This window comes from Jaculus jaculus, chromosome 12, assembly GCF_020740685.1.
Source record: "Jaculus jaculus isolate mJacJac1 chromosome 12, mJacJac1.mat.Y.cur, whole genome shotgun sequence".
Lineage (NCBI taxonomy): Eukaryota > Metazoa > Chordata > Mammalia > Rodentia > Dipodidae > Jaculus > Jaculus jaculus.
This window is the reverse complement of record NC_059113.1, coordinates 97,045,682-97,068,237: the sequence shown is the minus strand read 5'-3', so window position 1 is coordinate 97,068,237 and position 22,556 is coordinate 97,045,682. Positions and strand designations below refer to the sequence as shown.

At 38.8% G+C, this 22,556-nt stretch overlaps 1 protein-coding gene across 1 annotated transcript in view; it reads left to right on the top strand.

Annotated features, from left to right (window-relative positions):
- Iqcm (IQ motif containing M) overlaps nucleotides 1–22,556 on the top strand; it is a 311,800-nt gene that overhangs the window by 84,708 nt on the left and 204,536 nt on the right. Inside the window, exons 6-7 of the mRNA XM_045130639.1 lie at nucleotides 10,487–10,685; nucleotides 16,215–16,348. Of these exons, the coding sequence (XP_044986574.1) occupies nucleotides 10,487–10,685; nucleotides 16,215–16,348 (333 nt within the window). The remainder of the gene's footprint in view (nucleotides 1–10,486; nucleotides 10,686–16,214; nucleotides 16,349–22,556) is intronic.

Sequence of the window (22,556 nt, the reverse complement as noted above, 5' to 3'; positions counted from 1 at the left end):
CACCTTGTGCACATGTGAGTCCTTGCATGCTTGGGTCACTTTGTGTGTCTGGCTTACTTGGTACTTAGGTTTTACAGGCATGCACCTTAACTGCTAAGCCATCTCTCCAGCCCTGTAATAGCAGATTTTAAAAAGAACAATGTTCACTAGGAAAAGGCAATTCTGTGCTTTTATTCTGTGGAATTATGGCTGTGAGAGTATAAAATATTAGAGAAATCAACTGGTTCATTTTGCCTTGGACTTAGAGATTGCCTTATGAATTTCAGCACTCAAATGTAAGCTGTCTCAGGCAAATTGGGATGGTTGGCCATTATAGATCATTTAAAGTACTTCCTGGCTGGAGAGACCATTAGTGGAAAAGAGAAGACCTGCATGTCTCACTAGCTGTTGTAAAGTATTGATAGGGAATCTATCACCAGTAAAAATGCAATGTCTTTAAAGCAAAGTCCAAAGAAGCAGGGCTAGTTCATTGGAGAGATCATTTTGGAGTTTGTACATACAGTCTGTAGGACAAAGGTCATTATATTAAAGAATCCTTTAAGTTTGTTGGGACACATCTAACTGTTCAGCCATGTTCTGCCTGGCCAGCATTCAGTATGTCATTGGCAATTTCTGGAGTTTGACTGGTATATCTATCAGGTTTGATCTCTATAATGAAATACCTGAGACATTAAACTTATACAAATCCAAGGTTGTCCCCCCCCCCCCCCACTGTTTTGGAGATTTCCGTTCACGATTGAGTGGCGCTGTTTTTGTAGACCTGTGGTGAGGCATAACATGGATGTGTCATGGAGCAGAACCTTCCTGTGTGGGCAAATAGTGCTGTTTCTTTGAGCCCTAGTTTGTTGTTTTCATTGCTCTACTCCAAGGGATGGAAGTGCCCCTTATCATTCCCCTAAACCAGCTCATCATTCCCTGGCATGTAGCTTCAAGTACTCAGGTGTGACACTCTTCCTGAATTTCCTGTGAGGGAGTTATTTTGTCTTTGGGTGAGCCTGCACCATCATTTTTTTATAACAATCATCAGAAGGTGTGTACTTCATTACTTTTTCTTTCTTTCTTTCTTTCTTTCTTTTTTTGAGGTAGGGTCTCACTCTAGCCCAGGCTGACCCGGAACTCACTATGTAGTCTCAAGATGGCCTTGAACTCACAGCGATCCTCCTACCTCTGCCTCCTTAAAGGCGTGTGCCACCCTGCCTGGCTTCATTACTTTTTCTTATTATGCTCTGTCCTAAAAGACTGGAGCTCTATGTTTCATTCACCCTCTGCTCCCAACACTCAGCACACGGACCATTTCACTGTACCTCGCAAATATGAAATAAATACCTGATGTTGTAGACAGTCCATGTACTGAGCTCAACTACTAGGAGTCAAAATGAGTTTGGTCTGAAGGGAATCATTCTGTTATCATTCCTATATCTAAAAAGTCCTTAGTGCTTTGCTTTAAAATTTTTGAATAAAAACCATTAAAAGATGAGCCAGCATTGACTTTGACACGACTGAAACTTCTTTGATGCTAAGGTTTTAGCACATAAACCACTCCAGGGAAATCATGTACCATGTGTGAGCTCTGAGGAGTGACAGCCACGGTTGATTTTCCTAGTTTAGGAAATACTGAAGTGTTTACTCCTTCTGGTGCACATGTCCAGGAGTTCTGCACATTTTATGGACCAGTAGACACCTTAAATATAACTTTGAGTCTATCTTTATATCTGAAGAGAACTTCTCATTATTGGGCCTTAGCTCACAGGGAAGCCTGAGTCAGTCATTCTTTAAATTTAATATCCTGGAACAGTATCCTAGGCTGTACATTGTACTTTAAACCAATGATGTGGATGAGGACCCCTGTTGTCTTTGGATGGTTGAGCTTAGAAGGAGCTTCAGATTTTCCTGTGCAGTCCATGACATGAGCTCATACTTGAGGAGGACGAGGGCAGTGACTGTTGAGATCGCAGAACAGCCCTTCTTTGCTCAAGAGAACAAAAAATGTCTTTTGTCATTCCTGGATACTTTGCAAAAGGAAAATATTGCAATTGCTTTCAAGTCGAAATTAATTTATAGAAACTGTTCAAATAATTTCAGTTCTTTATCACTGAGCATGGAAGTGGATTTCTTAGTTTATGATCCCTCATTCCTATCAGTGTATAATATATGCTATATGTGTGGGAAAGCAACAGTGGAGAGTATGTGATTTTTTTTTTTCAAGCATTCTTTGTATCTTTAAGTATAAGGTTGTGAAACTATGCTGGCAAAGCATGCTACGTTCATCCTGTTCAGGGGAGGAAAATCCAAGGTGGTTGGACTTGAAGGTTTGCTGGGCTTGGCTGGTCTTCAAAGTGCCATTCACTAGAGGTCACGTTAATTACTTATGCCATTAGTCCTATAAGGAAAATCTTGGTGCAAATATTTTCTGAGTAGTTTCATTTCTATATTCGCTTTGGGGAATATTCAGTGTACATACTGAGTGCTTAACTCTGCCCCCAGACAGACAGAATGTTAATTTAATTGGATATTTATTATGACTTTGAACCAATTCTTAGAAGACAAAAAACAAAGTCATATTCCTTAATTTGCTTTTTTTTTTTTTTTTTAAATAGAATAGTCCTGAGCTGATTTACAATCCTTTTTATAGCCAAGGTAGTTTCTCTGGCATAAATTTAAAACTTGGAACTAATAATTCATGGCCATTATAAATTATGACGTGTGATACTTTGTAAGCATATCTGACTTAAAGAACAGGAAAAAGGCGCGTGGGAACCAATATAATTCCAATTATGTAAGTTTTCTTTTTCTGGCTTTCTCATTGAGGGAAAAAATTTATATAGAAATCATTAAAAAAAATTTTCAATGATGATGCCTTCTCTTATTGTGGTTTAAAATACAAGACAATTAATTTCTTACTTATAAAAAGGAAAAACATATAGGCTTTAAAAAGTTTTCTGGGGACTGGATAGATAGCCTAGTGGTTAAGGTGCTTGCCTACAAAGCCCAAAGACCCAGGTTACTTTCCCAGGACCTACATAAGCCAGAGGTACAAGGTGGTGCACATGTCTGGAGTTCATTTGCAGTGGCTGGAGGCCCTGAGGCACCCATTCTCTATCTGCCTCTCTCTCTTTCTCTGTTTCCAATAAATAAAATAAATAAATAAAATCTTCTAAAAATATTGTCATTATGTTTTTCATGACCTTAAGTCCCCCTGTATCATTTTCATCTAATGGTATATGAATGATTGTGTTTTTCCACAATTCATCTGTAAAAACTGGGCTTTAAAAATGATATTTTTCAATTCTCAGTATTTCTGAGATAGTGCAAGTTAGAAATTTTATGTGATTGTGTTGTCATAGATCTTTAGAAAAATAATTTACATTAGAATGAAGTAGATTTTGAGAAAAACACTAAGTAAAATAAGTAAATAACATCATGGTTGTCATATGCTATTCCTTTGGGCTGTAATTCTTTTGTATTTTTCTACTGTTTTGTTTTGTCAGAGTTAGGTTAACATTTGAACACCCCTGAAAACTAGGACACATATTTTCTGAAGGGTATACCAATGGTGTTTTCTGGTTGTTTAAAACCAGTGAGATGTTCTAGGCTCCAACAAATTCTCTCTGTCTCTCTTTTTATTTTATTTTTTTGTATCAAGAAAGATAAGGAAGAGAAGATAAAACAACAGTTTTATCTTATTCAGAAGGGAAGAAATCCCTCTTTCATGGTACTTCTCATCTTATGAGGACCAGATGAAGTTGTTTTTGTAGACGTTATTTATAAATTATGAAATACTGAGCTTCATTGATTTCAATTTTTAGAATGTAACATTAAGTTCTTAGAGGTGCTCTATTTTAAGTATTAAATCCTAGAAATGAGGAATTATTTAGTGGGGATAATATTTTTCCTATAATTCTAAACTTAAAGAAGTATTTTTCAAATAAATTTCAAATGACCATATGGATTCTGATTATCTTTAACAGTTATTAAAAAGAAAACTACCCCAATACAACACTTCTAGACTGAACTTGAGATATGGAAGGGGGGCTGAGGAGATGCATCTGTTGTTAAATGTGTTTACTGCACAAACTTGATCACCAGAACCACATAAAGCCTGATGCAAAGGGGCCCATGAGATCCAGTCCCCATGTGACTTCAGGCATGGGATGGAGGATCAGCATAATCTTAGAGCTTGTGGGCCAGGTCGGCTGGCATTCTCAATGGCAAGCAAGGAGAACCTGTCTACAGGAGGAAGGTGAGGAGTGACGCTCTGGTACAATTTAGGATGTTCTCCAGAAAAAAGTGCAAAAGCTGTTCCCGTCCTCAGAAAATCTGCTTGGCTTCTAGGACTTTGAAATGTGGTGATTTACTCTGTGAATTATTTATTCTAAAGGTTACTCATGATTAATAAGCTTTTAACCTTTTAGGAAGTGACTCAAACTTTCTTTGGCACCGTAACATGAATGATATAAATTGCTTGTGCAAAGACACGTACAGAAGAGAAGTAGAATATCTAACCTTCTGTGCTCATTGGAATAGAATTTGCATTGACTGACACATTGCAATGCTCAGATGTCAAAAGAACCATCCAGGTAGTTTTGCCAACTAGACATCAAGACAGAGGATATTTTTGTTACCTCAGAAATAGTCCTTTGCCCCTTTCCATTTAGTCCTCCACTGCCATCTCCATAAAGAAACATCGATCTGATTTTTATTGTCATAGTTAAGTGAATTAGAGGGTTCCAAATAAACAGAATCATTGAATTTGTGTGATTCCCAGTCTGGCTGCTTTAATGTATTATAATGTAGCTGCTTCAGCTTAATGTGATGCGATTAGATTCATCTGTGTTTGGAATGCATCAATAATTTATTTATAACTATAACCAAGACAGATACTTTATTTAAAAATAAATACAAATAAATAAAAAATATAAATAATTTATACCAATCCATTCTCCTATTGACGTACATTAGTATTATCTTCTACCTTTTGCTGATGTAAGTAAGTCTGGCATTGTGAGTTTTGTTCAAATGTTCTTTGGCATATATTTAAAAAAAATTTTTTTATCAGATTCATTCCTGTTGTGGTGGTTTGAAAGTAAAACATTTCTGCATTGTCTCATATTAGGCCTTAGGCTTAATTCCCAGTTGGTGGACCCTTTATGACTGGGACTTTGTTGAAGAAGGCAAGTCTCTAGGGATCAATCTTGAGGTTTATTAATTTCAGCCCATTCTGGGGGTTCAGCGTGAGTGAACTCTTGTGGCTTTTTCCAGGCTTCTGTGACAAGATGTGATACTAGCTTTCTGTTCTGCCATGATTCCCCTGCCATGATGAAACTAAGCTGACTAAACCCCGTCCTTCCATGAGCTGCTCCTGCTCAGACGTGTCCCAGCAATGGGGAGGTAACTTCAACACCTGGTGTGGATTTGCTACACTACTGCACAGATGTATGTTTAATTATCTAAGCCAAAGAGGGGTTTTCTGACCGATGATTCAAATTTAAGTTTCCATCGTCCATATATGAACATTTTGATTTGTTGCTCCACATTTTCTCAATGTTTTATGCTGTCCCTTTCATTTTAACCATTTCAAGGTGTCTGTGTGGGGGGTTCCACTGAACTTTCAGTTTGTATTCCTGGCCTGGTGACTGGGGGTACTGGCCACTTTCTTACATGCATTATTTCTTTTACTTCCCTCTTTTGGTCCACTTTAAATTTGGAATGATTTATCTTTAAGTTACTGAGTTATGGGAGCCTGTATTGATTCTGAATTCAAGTCTTTCTTCACGTGTTTGAATATTTACTCATAGGTTGCAGCTTTCTTACTTTTCCCTTGCCTTTATTTCTGAGCAGGTTTTATGTTTTTATAAAGTCTTATTTTTAATTTTTTCTGTTTTATGACTTGTACTTTCTGTGTCGTATATATATTTTATCCCAAGGTTGTGACAATCTTCTGCATCCTTTTTTTTTTCTGGTAGCATTGTTGGTTTAGTTTTATATTTTCTTCTTTATGATCCATTTCAAAACTTTTTTTGTGTGTGGATTGATTTAAGATGACATCATTTGTTGAGATGTTTCTTCCTTATTGGATCATTTTGGTAGCTTTGCCTTTGACATGAGTCTAGATTCCGTTCTTTTGGCCTGTCTGTTAATCCTTTTGCTTAGAATGAGAACAGAGCTAAGGTCATGGGTGGTTTTTTAGATTCTTCCCTGCAGCAGCCAACAACAGTGCTATTCTTTGGCAATGTCTGTATTGGAGATAGATTTCTCTAGCTCCTTCTACTCTTCCTGCAGGCATGGCAGAATCCACACATCCATCCTACACAAGGTTTCTCCAAGGCTCTACTTCTACCCTTCCATCAGCACTCTGCAGGACCCCAGGGAGTAGTGGGAGATTGGAAGCATGCTGTTGTTACATGGGACACATATGCCTGCCCCAGCCTTTTCCCTGGATTCACAAACTCCCCTAAATAAATGCAGTGGTTTATGATTTATTCTCAGTTTATTTAAATTCTCTGTTAAAAGCAGATAAGAGCACAGAGGTTGGGGGTTCATAAACTTTTCCTGAACTCCAAGCCCCATTTCAAAATGACACAGTGTTGACATGGTTTTTCTGTATTAATCTTTTAAAAGGATAAAAGCATTTGGTATGATAGAAGTAAAGGTATCTGAAATTTGAAGGTAAAATAAACGTTGATTAGTGATTTTTGGCTAATTAAAGTATTACTGACCATTCAAAGTTTTAGGCTAGATCTATAGGCACACAAATGTTTCCGTAGCTCTGCCTTATGATGGATTTATAGCTTGTGGTTGAATTCTGGCTCTAGATTCAAGAACAGATACAATTCAAAGCAGTGATCCTGTTTAAGTGGTTGAGACCAGTAGTTCTCAGCTTCCGTGGAGTATTCTTAAAACTGAAAATAAAAGAATTATTTAAGCTTTTAACAATGAAGAGTGTAATCATGCAGGTCACATTCTCAGAATTAATTAAAATTCATACTTTTTTGAGGGGAGAGAGAAAGATGATGGTATTCCAGTTTGACCTTGAAGGTTTTGTGTCCATTGGGCAGATTATGGGCAGGAAATTTAACATAGGCAATGCAAGGGCTGGGTGGGGGTGCTTCATGTCTCTTTAGAGTAAGTCAAGTAGAACTTGTTTAACTGGAGGAAGGTTCTTCTGTGGACATTGTAGTTACTAAAACTAGTTGGGTATATTGAGAAATAATATTATCCATGATCCTTAAATTTTTTATTAAAATAGTTCCTATTATGTTTTTCCAAAGAACTACATTTTTTTGGGGGGGGGGATTTGATCTTCTGGTGTGTAGGAGGGAGAAGACAGAGCATCTGTGAGATGTTTTATCAGTGCAGTCAGGGTTCAGTCATTAGTAATAATGGCAACAGAGTGCACATGGCTATCCCAGCCCCACAGAGAGCTCCTAAGGAGTAAATGTGTAGAATTCACATTATCTTTTTAGGACTTACTTTCCTATTTATAATAAGTAGAAATGCTGATTTACTTTTCACTTTTCTTATTGTTTTCTGATAAAAAGACTGAATAGGACAGTTGGAAACTGCCTTATCCTTCAACCAAATAATTGCAAATGTTGATTGTAATGAAGTTTTCCCCTTAGTCCATGTCACTGACCTTGTTTGTTATATGAGATATTTGAAATGACCGTATAAACCTAGACCTTGTGAGCCTTAGTGTTTCCCACAAAATTTGAATTTAGCTGGTTACGGAACTTTGCCTGCAGTTAAGCTTGCACCAGTTGTGTGTAGACTGTACTCTGAATGGAAACACTGAGTTATCACTAGTGGTGACTAGAAGGGTATAAGGGAATAGGACAGCACGTTTGGAATGAATGTACAGACAAAAACAGGACTAAAATTATGTTCTGTAATTATCCTTCTGTTCTTATTACCAGGATCTTCTCTCCTCTTAAATGTATCCCTATAATGAGCTTTTAGTAAAGATTATGATACATTAATGAATTTCAGTCTTCTGACAGCCAATCCCCAATGACAGATGGAAATAACAAACTTAAGTTTTCTTAGGAGATTACATTCTATTTTTTTTCTTTCTAAAATGATCAGCTCATTCAAGAATTTGTGCAATAATCCTACCCCATGCATAAACTGTGAATAAACAAAAATCCCAGACTTGTGACTAAATATTTTGCAGTTTTTCTTGTTTTCTAAAGTTTAATCATCCTTTCATATTATGAACATGATGTTCAGGTTACTTTCCTGATAAAGGCATGCATGACTTCCCTTTCATGATGGAGCACATAGGGGAGAAACTTCACAGAAAATCAACTTTTCCATACTCTATACAGTCATTTTAGTTCCTAGATTCCCAGGCTGGGATTTTCCATGAGCTTCAAAGAGAATGGGAGAAGTTACTTCACTCTTCAGCACATACAACTTGACTTTACTAGCTCACTTAAGCATTTATACTGCTAAAATATAAGAAGTTATTGTATCAGGTTCTTTCTATGTGATAAAGAGACTAAATTGGGCAGAGATGAAGCTAGAAGTGGCCTTTTATGTCCAGCTCATGTGCGTGTCTCAAACACAAGGACTATTTGCTAAATTGGTTCTCTGAGGCCCTAGCTGCAAGTCTAGCAACACAAAAAGTCATGATGTTGGTCCCACAGCCATGACTACTGGGAAAACGGTATAATAACCTTCCTCAGAAGGTAGCTGGCTACATGTGAGCCTTGGGGTTTTCAATTCAAGTCTTCATCAAATCCATTGTCACCCCATTCAGGACAAAAGAAGATAAAATATTGTAAAAAAATAAACAGGGCTGGAGAGATGGCTTAGTGGTTAAGCGCTTGCCTGTGAAGCCTAAGGACCCCGGTTCGAGGCTCGGTTCCCCAGGTCCCACGTTAGCCAGGTGCACAAGGGGGCGCACGCATCTGGAGTTCGTTTGCAGAGGCTGGAAGTCCTGGCGCGCCCATTCTCTCTCTCTCCCTCTATCTGTCTTTCTCTCTGTGTCTGTCGCTCTCAAATAAATAAATAAATTAATTAAAAAAATACTTATTAAAAAAATAAATAAACAAACACCCAAAAACCAAAACAAAAAACAGTGATCTAACCAGGAACAATCACATTTTCCATGTTAGCACATTTGTGTTTATCCTTTTTATTTATGGATTTTTTTGTCCTCAGTTAAAAACATGTTACAATTATGATATGAAATACTTCATAAGGAGAACTTTAATTGTTGACAAATAAGTCAGATGCACTGAAATTTACTCTCTAAATCTCACACTTAACTTCTCCTTCTCTTTCCTCTCTCTCTCTCTCTGTCCACACTGTATCAGTGACCCAGTCGCCATCTCAGGTTTAGAGATGATCTACAACTCACAGGCTTCAGCTTATAGTCATTAGATGTGGCTACTCTTTAGTATAGTGAAAGATACAAAGGGAAAATGCATAGGGGATGAAGTCCAGAGAAACCAGGAACAAGCTTCCACTAGTCCTCTCTGGGTATAGTGACACAGGATCTAGCTGAGCCCTCCAGCAGGGAGGCATCGAGATACATGTGAAATCCTGTATTCTTGAAAAGCTCCTCAGAAACTTGACACCCAATGTTTGTGTTGGGGCTTAGGCATGTAGACCTCCTCTGCCTAGAGTGCACCCATATTTCAGATTTCTGGAATAGGAACAAGGTGTCTGACATAAGCTCTTATGCTTGCACACCATCCTCAGTCTAGGGGCATGGCCTTGTCTTTTAGGGAAGGTTTTGCATCAGTATGGGGAACTGTTTACTGTCACATTCCCAGGTGGCAGCCACAGGTTAGTTAGCCTGTGTGCCTTGATTATGCTATTTTCTGCACAGTTATTAAAGACAAATGAGGGGCTGGATAGATGGCTTAGCAGCTAAAGCATTTGTCTGTGAAGCCAGAGGACCCAGGTTTGATTCCCCATTAACCATGTAAGCCAGATGCACATGGTGGCACATGCATCTGGAATTTGTTTGCAGTGGTTAGAGACCCTGGCATGCCGATCCTCTCTCTCTAAAATAAATAAATAAATAAATAAATAAAAGCTATTAAGGAAATAAGTAAGCATAGTGGTGCACATATCTAATCCCAGCCCACAGAAGGCTGAGACAGAAGTATTGCTGTGAGTTCAAGGCTGACCTAAGCTACTGAGCTGAGGTCCTCTCTCAAAAACCAAAAGCCAAGCAAAAACATAGTATTACACTGAACACGGTCATAAATGTTTGGTCACATTTCAGATTATTTCCTCATTAAAAACTCCTATCTTTACTCCCAGCACCCGGGAGGCAGAAGTAGGAGGATCGCCTTGAGTTCGAGGCCACCCTGAGACTACATAGTGAATTCCAGGTCAGCCTGAGATAGAGCGAGACGCTACCTCGAAAAACCAAAAAGAAAAAAAAAAACGCAAGCCCAATTTCTTCTTCTTTTTTTTCTTTTCTTTCTTTCCTTTTTTTTTGCAAAACACGTAAGTGCCTGTTGTGTTCCAGGCACGGTAGTGCTGCTGCAGGATCACCAGTGCGCCTGCCGCCGTGCCCCTGTCCTGGCCTTGGCTGTCACCCCGAGCTGCATGCGACTTCGGAGTGCTGTTCAGATAGCTGTCCGTGCAGGACACAAGTCAGTCCATGGGCAACCAGCCCTGGGCTCCCAGCTTTCCATCGAGAGTCTTCTCATCCTCAACCCCAAACAGTGTGTCTAGAGCTGCTCGGACATAGCAGGCTGCCCCTCTCCCTCTTCTCAGGGACCTGTGTCATCTTATGTTTCAAGGAGATTGTACCCCTCCAGCCCCCTTCCCCTGACAAAATGTTATATTATCAAAGGAAAAATTTTAGAAAATGTCTACTTTTGTATGCATGTTTTGCAAAGAAAGTTTAAACAAATCACATTTCTGCCTTTACAAGTATGAAATTTCCTCAGAAAAAAAAGAGAAATAAAATTTAGATTTAAATCTAATGCTTTCATAGAGGAAAACATTCCTAAAGCCCTACAATTCTGTGTTATTTTTTCCAGAGCTTGCTTTTGTCCATAATTTTGGTCATTTTTGTTCCAAATTTATGTAATATATATATGTCACTGTATGTTCTCTAAGCTTCTCATTAGATATGATTAATTTCAGAAAATTTGAACATACAAGGGCTGGGGAGATGGTTCAGTGGTTACTTGCAAAGCCTGATGGCCCAGGTTTGATTTCCCCAGTGCCCATGAAAAGCCAGATACAACAAAGTGGTACATACATTTGAGGTGTGTTTGCAGTGACTGGAGGCTCTGGTGCATTTATACTTGCTCTTTATGAAATAAATGAAAGTATTAAAAATAATAAATTTGGGCTGAAGATGTAGCTTAGTGATTAAGGCATGGTTAAAACACTGGCCTGCAAAATCTAATGATCTAAGTTTGATTCTCCATTACTCATGTAAAGCCAGATGCACAAAGTGGCACATGCATCTGGAGTTTGTTTGCAGTGGCTAGAGGCCCTAGAATTCCCATTCTCTCTGTATCTTTGCTTGCAAATAATTTTTTTAAATAAATAAATTTATAAATAACAATATTATAATTAATAATATCATATATTATTAATAATGAATAAAACCAGTTAATATATTGTTCAAAAGCAGAGGGCTGGGGAACTAACTCAGCAGTGAAAGGTGCTTGCTTGCCAAACCTCATGGCCTAGGTTCAATTTCTCAGTACTTACATAAAACCAGGTGCACAGAGTGGCGCATACATCTGGAATTTATTTGCTATAGCAAAAGGTCCTGGCATGCCCATTTATATTCTCTCTCTCTCTCAAATAAGTGGATAAATATTTTTAAAAGTGGAAATACAGGACACTGTAACACACACACACACACACACACACACACACACACACACACACTTAACTAGTGCTTCACTCCCCAGGTATAATCCCAGGTACATGTGGTTATATTTTCTTTTATTTCCCAGGGATATGTTTTGTTTTGTTTTTCCTTAACAAAGCCATGTAACTCTGTAAGCAGACTCAGAAGGTGCCCATGATCTAATCTTTGTTCAGCTCTGTGGAAATGAAAACAGCCATTGATTGGTATAGGTAAATGTGCTTACTGGTTCTCTGGATCCTTGTTCCAAACCAAATTAAGTGCTGAGGCATTGTAAGTGCTTGGCAGAACACATGGTGAGCTCACGAGCTCATTTGAAAGCTCAGACTACTTGAGTTTGTAGTCCGCGATACAAATGACTTGGCTCCTGGGACGGTATCTTATGAGTCAGGATCAGGCAGGACCAAGCATTAGTCCCATGTCATAGAACTAGTTTGACTACATGCCTGCAAGAACTGACTGCACTGGCTATAGGAAAAATTGTTGGCTCTCTTCCAACTTCCTTTAAAATTCTCTTTTTATTTCTCTTCATTTTTTGGTCTTCTGAGATGTGTGTGGGTATTCCTATAAAGAGGCTTGACTTTCCAAGCGTAAATCAGAATTTTGATATATTTAAAAATGTCCATGTACCTATGTATGTTAAAAGAATTACTTACAAAAATTTCTGTTTTCAACTTTTCTTTATCCTGAAAATTCTGTTGGTGGTCTGTTATCTATTGATCCCTTTAATCTTTCATGGGCTAACCTTGAGAACATTTCAATTTCACATCTCTGTGGATGTTTTTCCTTTTAGCATGTGTGACAGTTGTTCTTTATGCTAGTAATTTTAATTTTTTTCCTGTAATTTTGTAGACTATAATTTCAAACATGTCTTTTAATTAAGTATCTCCCAAATTAATATGTCCCAATAGCTCGAAGATTCATATCATTTTGCAACTTGGGAAATTGGTACTTAATGTGTTTTCTTCATTTCTAATTGCTCAGATTTCATCCTCTGCGATGTGTCTGATTCCTTTGCTAGATGTTTAATTTTGTCCTCTTTAATCTATAATCTTCCCTCTCATCATTTTCATCTTGGATGCTTGTTTTTCTGAGTTCTAGGGATGCATGCCAAATCCAGTCATTTGGTATTCTGTTGTCATTTATACTAACTCTGAAGTTCATCCTAATTCTCTCTCTACATTTTTTAGTTTTGGTTTCTTTATATTTCTTTCTTTTAAAAACATTTACTAAGGATTTTCATATATGGACATATTGCAAATTGTTTATACTTTCACTGGGTTTTACTCTTAATTTAAATATTTTATTTATTGATTTATTTAATTTATTTTTGAGAAAGAGAAAGAGAGAGGATGGGTGTGCCAGGGCCTCTAGCCACTGTCAACAAACTTTAGACGCATGCGCCAACTTGTGCATCTGCCTTATGTGGGTACTGGGGAATTGAACCTGGGTCCTTAGGCTTTGCAGGCAAACACCTTAACTAGAAGGCCATCTCTCCAGCCCCCAGGTTGTACTCTTATGTTCCGTCTCCCCAAATCCCATGCCACTGAATGTCCTCCTCAGAAGGGTTATCCATCATCACTGTAGGGTCATGAATGTTCCATTCAGTCTCTATGCGAGGGATAATGCCTCAGGGTACACCTTCCCACTCTGTGGCTCTTACATTCTTTCAGCCCCCTCTTTTGCAATGTTCCCTGGTGCTTTGGGGTAATATCGTAAGTCTCCTTTAGCACTGGGCTCTCAGCAGCCTCTGGTTTTCTACTTTGATGTGTTTTGATTTTCTTCAGAGTTTACTGCTATTGCCCTGGAGGAGGTTCTCATGCTGGAAGCAAAAGCAGCTCTCATATTTAACCCACTCTCCTCTGTGGAATTTCCTGGGTACTGGGTGTGGGAGAGGTGAGCCATCTGCTAGGCACTTAGCTTTTTATTCTTTTTTGGTTGTTTTTGATGGTCTTGGGTTCTTTGTGTCTCTTACCTTTTCGAAAGGGCTCAATTCTGGGTTTTTTTTTGGTTCATTATTTACTTATTTATTTGAGAGTGACAGAGAGAGAGAGAAAGAGACAGAGAGAGAGAGAGAGAGAGACATTGAGAACAGGTGCGCCAGGGCTTCCAGCCATTGCAAACGAACTCCAGATGCGTGCGCCCCCTTGTGTATCTGGCTAATGTGGGTCCTGGGGAACCGAGCCTCAAACTGGGGTCCTTAGGCTTCACAGGCAAGCGCTTAACCACTAAGTCATCTCTCCAGCCCTCATTTCTGTTTTGATTTGGCTTACAATGGTTGTGATATTTTACTTTATGGTTATGATCTTATTACTCACTTTTTAGAGTGAGAATATCAAATATTTTTCTTTTCTAAAACTTTCCTCTGGGTCTGTCATAATGATTTGAGGTTTAATATTTCCTTAACTGGACTTGAAGGCTATATTAATTTCTAATGGTTTCTGTAACAAATACCCACACATTTCAAAAACTTTCATCATCTAGTTTACTTTAAATTAAGATAGCCATCTCAGGATTGCTATATTAATTGTGTGCATAATTAACCCTAATATGTTCTCTCATAGTTCTGGAGGCCTCATCTCAAAAGTCAGTTTCCCTGGACTAAGTCCAGGTGTGTGCAAGGCTGTTTTCCTTTTTAAAATTTCACTTTATTATTACTATTATGACAGCATAGTTTGTATGGATACATCATGTGTTAGTACCTTCTTTTCCCTTGTCCCTGTCCCCATTCTACTGGGGACCCTCCTCAGTGGGGTTGCAGGTATTTCCCATGGGGCTGGGGTTATGTGTTGTGGGAGCAGCAAACAGTTATTTTGGGGGGAGGGAATGCCTCTGGGTATTATGTTTCAACCTGTGGTTCTTACAATCTTTCCATCCCCTCTTCTTTCCTGAGCGGTGGTGGGTGACTTTTAAGTCTACTTCAGTGATGAGCTCTTAGGAGCCTCTGGGTCTCTGCTTTGGTATGAATCCTCAGGATCTGTCTCCTTCACCCTCGCACTGATTATCAGGTTCACCATGGAAGCAGCACTCTTGCTCGTCTCCCCATTTCTTCTGTGGTTTCAGCTGTGGCTTGGCAGAAGTGTGAGGGGTAGTTTATTTCTTTCTGTCTCGCTACCTTCTGAAAAAGAACAGATTCTCCAATGGAGAGTGAAGTCAGCATAGTTTAAATGGGATAAACATTATCACTTTAGGGAGAATTTAATGATGTAACCCTTCTTTTTTATTCTTTTATGAGAGAGAGAGAGAGAGAGAGAGGGAGATTTAATTGGCATGCCAGAGCCTCATTCATAGTAATTGAACTCCAGACACTTGTGCCACCTAGTGGGCCTGTGTGACCTTGTGCTTGCCTCACCTTTGTGTGTGGCTAACATGGGATCTGAAGAGTAAGAATATGGGTAAGTGGTATGGAGCTTGGAGTTCATCCATTTCTTCCAGAGTATTCAATTTTGAGGAGTAGAGGTTTTGGATGTGTGTCCTGATGATTCTTCCAATTTTGTGGGTATCTGTTGTGACCTCTCCTTTTTCATTTCTGATTTTGTTAATTTGAGACTTCTCTTTGTTTTTCTGGATCAAATTTGTTAGGGGGTCTATCAATTTTATTTTTCAAAGAACCAGCTCTTCATTTTGTTGGTTTTTAAAAATTGTGTTCCTAGTTCCTATTTCATTAATTTCTGATCTCATCTTGAATATTTATTTCTGTGTGGAGCTCTGGTTACTTCTTGCAACTATAGAGAAGAATCTGTTTTATTGCCTTTTCTGGCTTCTGGACGACCCTGGCTCCAGCCTCTCCAATCTACTTTTTGCTTTAGTCATCACATCTCTGGTTTTCTTCTTTCTGCATAGAGCACTTGTTATTACATGTAGGGACCACTAGAATAACCCTAGGTAATTTTTCTCAGGATTCTTAGTTGTATCCACCTTTGAGAAGTCTCTTTTGACAGAGTAGGCGGCAACATTCACAGTTTCCAGGGATCAGGACACTACCTTTGAAAATGTTGTTGAACTGATCAGGAATGTCCTCTCTCTTATCATGGTTAGGTAGACATCAAATTCAGATGGGTTTGAATTCATATGACCTCCTACCAACCATCTGAAGTGGACACATGATTTAATATATTTTCTTGTATGTGATATGAAGATAGCACCAGCACTTACTTACCTCCCTGTGAGAGTTACTGAGCAGTTTAACTCAGGGATTGTTTAGGAAGTCTTGAGTCCATGTTGGGTAGCATTACCATGATTAATGTATGCCTGGTTGAGGAGCAATTCTGTGCAAAGTGAATGATGATTAAAGAAGTGGTGGATTTTTCTCAGCTCTACTCCTTTTTAGCTGTATGTTGATTTGATTACCCATCCCTAGTTTGGTAGTTAAGTGGCTATCAGTGTCCTATTTTCTATCTGAATCTCAGGAATCTGTAGACATCCACCTGGAATATGTGAGCTGTGCTGTGCTGAGACCTCTCCCTGCACTCCTCCATTCTGAATTATTGTCAGGTATTGAGTACATGCAATACTTTAGTCTCATTATCCATTATTGTCATAAGCTTCCAGTTGCAGGCCCTGAACCTCTTATTCTGCAGGCATGTCACAGCCTCCTGCTAGATTGAGAGTTCTTTTCTTCCCTTCCTTTCTTTCTTTTCTTGGTGGCCGTGTGTGCATGTGTGGAATGGTGTGGTGTGCACATGTACGTGCACGTGCAGATGCATGTTACCCAATGCGCGTGCATGCAGAGCCCAGAGAGGATTCAACGTTGCTCTGTTACTCTTCTTCTTGGAACCTGGAGCTGATCGGCTAGCCCTTGTGATTCTCTGGTTTCAGTCCCCACCTCCCCCATAACACTGGGTTTACGGACATGTTTGGCCACTTCTGGCTTTTTACTTGGGTGCTAGCTAGGGAATGAACTCAAGCCCTTTCACGCCCTCTGGGTTGTGCGGTAAGTGTTCTTAAATGCTGAGTCATTTACCCAGTCCCACATTTCTTTCTTAATTGTCTTAAAGTTATGCAATTCAGGTGGACTGTGATTGGTGGCTGTCAGGACAGAGAGAGGTAGCATTCCACATTGTGGAGCATTTTAAAAATTTTTTTCCCTATATTCTTCCCCTTAGGATGTATTAAACTTCTTTGTACTATCTTTCAGAGTGAAAAGGTAAAGTATTTTACTATGTGAAGGTCATTGAAGGCTTTCCATTATTTATTTCCATTATCCTAATTAAAGAAAAAAGGTGAATGGTTTTTGACTTAATTTATTGTGACCTTGAGTTTTTTTTTTTTTTTTCAACTTTTCCTTTATCACTATAGAAATTTAACAGGGCTGTAGGGGGATTGCCTCAGGTGAGAATGACTAGCATATCAAACTAAAAATCATTATTCTTTCTGGACACTTTAAATTCCCGGATTAGCTTGGAAATACCTGCCCACTGTGTTCAAATATTTGACACTTCAGAGAGACAGTTATGCAGTGATGCCACCACCATTACTTCCTAATCAAAGAGATGTCTCCACGTATTTTGCTAACTCGCGTTGGACTTGTCCTGCTTCTCAGCATTTGCTCTCCCTCTACAAGCTGGAGCTCCCGTCTTAAGTCCAGTATGATGAAACATGTATCTTCTTCACCATCTCTCTCTGACTATGTGTAAATCAAAGTATTAAATAGAGCAAAGTATAAGAAGATCGCTTGTATTTGTTAGATGTTTCATAACTTAGGAACATCACCTGTTATTATTGACTGGTATTCACTAAATATACACAAGTCAGTCTGTAAAATCTGTGTAGGTAGGAGGACTGTTGTGAGTTTAGGGCTAGCTGGGCTCCTGAGTGAGTTCCAAGTCGGCCTGTCTTAGAATTAGACCCTGCTTTAAAAACAAAACACAACAGTAACCCCAAAACATGGTGTCTTCAATGCTGAGTACTTTTGGCTAGAGAGATTTGGAGGGCTGAGGAAGCAGAAAGATCTCTGACATTCCTCTGTGCCCCATTCCCCTTTCTCCCTGGTGCAGGCCATAAGAAGCTAGAACTTCCTTCCTTGAAACAAGCAATAAAACCTAAGAAAGCCATTTTCTGACCTACATTCTTCCCTGGAAACTCTCAGATGTAAGGTGTCTTGGAGGGCAAGGACCATCTGAAGAAACAGGCCTAGCTAAGTCTTCCTAGTTTTTTTTTTTTTTTTTTCCTCCTCTTGAGGTAGGGTTTTGCTCTAGCCCAGGCTGACCTGGAATTCACTATGTAACCTTAGTCTGGCCTTGAACTCATGGTGACCCTCCTACCTCTGCCTGGGATTAAAGGAGTGCACCACCATGTCCAGCTCCTCTAATTTTTCACTGTTTGATTATACTTTCCTGTTAACCTAGTTGTCCACTTGATGAGAATTAGAATGACCATGGGAACACACATCTGGTAGGCCTATGAGGGTGTTTTAGAAAAGTTTAATGGAAGAAGGAAGATCTCTCTTGCATTATGGCAGCATCATCTCTCAGGATGGAGCCCTGAAATTGAATGAGTACAAGAAAAAAGTAAGCTGAAATAAGTCTTGATGATTCTCCCAATTTCACTTATGTCGTGATCTTTCCTTTTTCATTTCTGATTTTGTTAATTTGAAGCACCTCTTTTTTTTTTTTTTCTTGATCAGATCAGATCGGGCCAGGGGTTTATCCATATTGTTTATTTTTTCAAAGGACCAGCTCTTTGTTTCATCAATTTTCTTAATGTTTTCTTAGTTTCAAATTCATTTATTTCTGCTCTGATCTTAATTATTTCTTTCCATCTGGAGCTTCTTGGGTTGTATTCTTGTTTATCCAGTGCCTAAAGGTGGATGGTTAAGTTATGGATTTTCTCTGTCTTTGAATTTTCCCCTAAGGACTGCCTTCATTGTGTCCCATAAGTTTTGGTATGATGTGTTCTCATTGTCATTCAATTCTAGAAATTTTGAAATTCCATTTTTTATTTCATCTACTACCCATTTATTGTTTTAAAAGTACGTTGTTGAGTTTCTAGGATCTGGTGGGACTATTGGCACATCTTTTGTTGTTACTTTCTAGCAATATAGCATTGTGATCTGATATCATGCAGGAAGTTGTGTTGATCTTCCTAAATATATGGAGGCAGGCTTTATCACCCAGTACATGATCTGTTTTAGAGAAGGTCCCATGGGCTGCTGAGAAGAATGTGTAATCTGTGGATATTGGATAGAATGTTCTGTAGATGTCTGTTAGGTCTCATTCATATGGGATGTTGTTGAGCTGTCTTAATTCCATGTTAATTTTCTGTTTGGATGATCTATTTTTTGCTGATAGTGGAGTATTGAAGTCCCTGACTATGATGGTGTTAGTGGTTATTTCTGTTATGTTGTCAAGTAGGTTTTGTTTTATGAATTGTGGTGCACCTGTGTTTGGTGCATAAAGATTGGTGTTTGTGATATTATCTTGTTGGATCATTCCCTTGATAAGTAAGAAGTGGCCTTCTTTGTTTTTTTTGATTACTTTTGGTTTGAAGTCTATTTTATCCGATATTAGTATAGCTATGCTTGCCTGTTTCTTATTTCCATGTGCTTGGAATATCACTTCCCACCCTTTCACCCTGAGGAGGTGTCTGTCTTAGTGGGTTTCTTGAAGACAGCAGACTGAGGGTCGGATTTTCTGATCCACTGTGCTAGCTTATATCTCTTGATGGTTGAGTTAAGGCCATTAATATTTAGGGTAATAACTGTGAGGTTTGATTTAATCCCTTAATATTGTGGTGGTTTATGTGCTTTAGTGTTTTCTTGGACTTTGTAGTTTTTTGTGCCTTCTCTGAGTTTGGTTATTGTGATATGCTTCCTGTAGGCACTTGAGGTTGGTTATTTGACTCCTCTGTGTGGAGAATTCCCTGAAATACTATCTGTAGGTTTGGCTTTGTGTTCATATAGTTGTGGAGCTGACTTTTATCATGGAATGTTTTTCTTTCACCATCTATTATGAGTCATACTTTTGCTGGGTAGAGTAATTTGGGTTGGAAGCCATAGGTTCTTAGAGTTTGCAGTGTTCTATTCCAGTCCCTTCTGGATTTAAGGGCCTCCATTGGGAAGTCTGAATTCTCATGGGGTTACCTTTATACACAATGTGTTGTTGCACCCTCGTTGCTTTTAGGACTTTCTCTTTGTTATGATGTTTAGAGTCTTAATGATAGTATGTCTTGGAGAATTTCTCCTTTGATCCTGTCTTTTTGGAGTTCTGTTAGCTTCTTATAACTTGATGGGACTTTATTTTGAAAGAGTGGGAGAGTTTTCTTCAATAATTTGTTGAGTAAGTTCTCCATGCCTTTGGTCTGAATTGCTTCCTCTTCTGGTATTCTCATGATCCAAGTGTTGGTACTTTTAAGGGTATCCCATATTTCCCTTATGTTCTGTTCACAGAAATTTTTGAATTTATTGAAATGTTTGTTCTCATGAACTGTTTGTTCTGTTTTGTCTTCCAGTTCTGAATTTCTATCTTAAACATGGCTGACTCTATTCCTGAGAGAGTTTTGTAGAGTTTTGGGCTTGTTCAATTTTGTTTGTATTTTCTATTGCTTTTTAATGTATAGTTTCCAACCCTCTATTGGGTTCCCTTTTCACGTTGTTTTCTGATTTTCTTAATGCTTCTTGGAATTCATCTTTGCATTTATTTATGTCTTCATTAAGCTTAGCCAGCTGGCTATTGAGGTCCTCTTTTTTTTCCCACTCTCCTTCAGATCATTTAACTGTCTTTGGAACCCTTCCTGGTTCTCTTCTATTAGGTCACATCTAACAAGGACAGCATTCATATAATTATTGGCCTTTGTAGATTTTCTGTAAGTTCTTCTATTTTCTTGGCCAGGGTAGCATAGCATGTATCTTCATTTTGGGGTTCTGATCCTATTGTCTCTTCTATGTTTTGATTAGGGACGTCCATTGTGGGACTGGGCAATCTTGCTGGATTTAGTTGCATTTGATTTTTCATGTTATTCCTTTTGCTCTGTGGTCTGCCCATTACAGTGTAGGAATCATATTTAATGTAGGAGGAAGCTATAGTCTGCCCTTGAAGTGTCTTCAGTGATTATTCCCTTTTATGTTTTCTTTGACTAGTCTTCTGGTGGCAATGGGGCCTGCCTATTCAGAGGGAAGGACCCCATGAGACTCTGGTGGGGGCCTAAGGACCAGATAAAGGGGTTTGTTGATTGGTAGTTTGGTGTATGGGACTGTGTGGTCAGATGGCCCAAGGGGACCAGGACTGGGGGGCGGGGAGTGGAACAAAGTAGACTGGTGTTGTGGTTCAGCTGCAGAAGGGGAGAGGATGGGATTGTGAGGTGATTCTGGGATGTTGAGGTCTGAGGGGACGGGACAGCGGGGCCATTGGGACTGTGTAACAGGGGGTGGATGGGACTGCTGGGTTCTGTGACCAGGTGGGGCAGTGATATGGGACTGCTGTGTGTCAGCTGTCCCTTGGGTGGGGGATGGTCTAGTGATGTGGTGGGAAGGGGGAGGGAGGGGTGAACAGTAGCTTGTTGGCTTGGATACAAGTAGCCTGTAGGAAGTACAGGCTGGACAGTGGGAAGGCAGTTGTGTAGGAAAACCAGTACAGCTTTTTTATACCTACAAATTATTAGTTTTGTTGTTTTTGGACCCAGTCCATCACAACCCAACAAAATAGTTTAAATCATTTTAGAGTATATGCATCATTCATTTTTATGTACAATTTAACATAGATGAATTGATTTCAATGGACCTTTCAGTAATTCATTCTTAAATTTTAGCTTATAGAGCAGATGGAATTCAGCTACTCAAGCAAGCTTCTGAGGTTTGATTATTCAAACGATTAAGATGCTATTTGTCAACTCTAGTTTACCATCTCTTTTAATTATACAGATAATCAAACTAAGAACTGCTAATTCTGTCTCCTAACTATTAATTGTTTGTAATTACCTACAGATTAAAACTGCATGTGCAATTAACTCTAAGAATTAATTGATACAAGGGGATTGATAGGAGGGAAACAGAACAAACTTGGTATTAAAGAGGCTCTTGGGATCTAGGGCCACTCAACCTAGTTCTGTCTTTGACTCTGTCATGTCCTTAGAGACAGCTCCATGGGCTTGTTCTCAGAGATTTTGGTATCTTGTTTGACTGAAAAAAGTGTCTGTGTCTGATTTTCTATTGTCTTTGGTTGATATCTGGATGAATTGAATAGACATATAATTTATAACATGAAACAAAATTTTGTAGCAGTGAACCTTTTAGCCATCTAAGAGCATTTCTGTGCCCCCTCCTCCTTTCTTCTCTCCTCCCTTCATTCCTTCACAGCATTCCTGCAGTACAAACACTTTTTACAAGCTTTCTCTGAATTATTGGAATAATTTAAATTCATACCAAAGCTACACTTATTAGGTTTTAGAAATACCTTCTACCTATATAAATGGGTGACTCAAGTAAAGTATATAAATTTGAATAAAAGTGGCAAATCAAATGCTATTTCTACCTGAAAGGTATTTAGAAATTACTGCCAGTATAGATATCAGGATGATTTTAGAACACGAGAAAAGATGGCGTAGTGAAAAAAAAAAGTTACTTGTTCCTGAAGAAAAGTAGAATTTTACAATCCCTTTTATTTTCACATGCATATGTGTGCAGTGTATGTGATGTGGTCACATGTCACGTGTACCATGCACGAGTGTGCAGAGACCAGAAGAGAACTTTGGGAGACCTTCTTTGTTG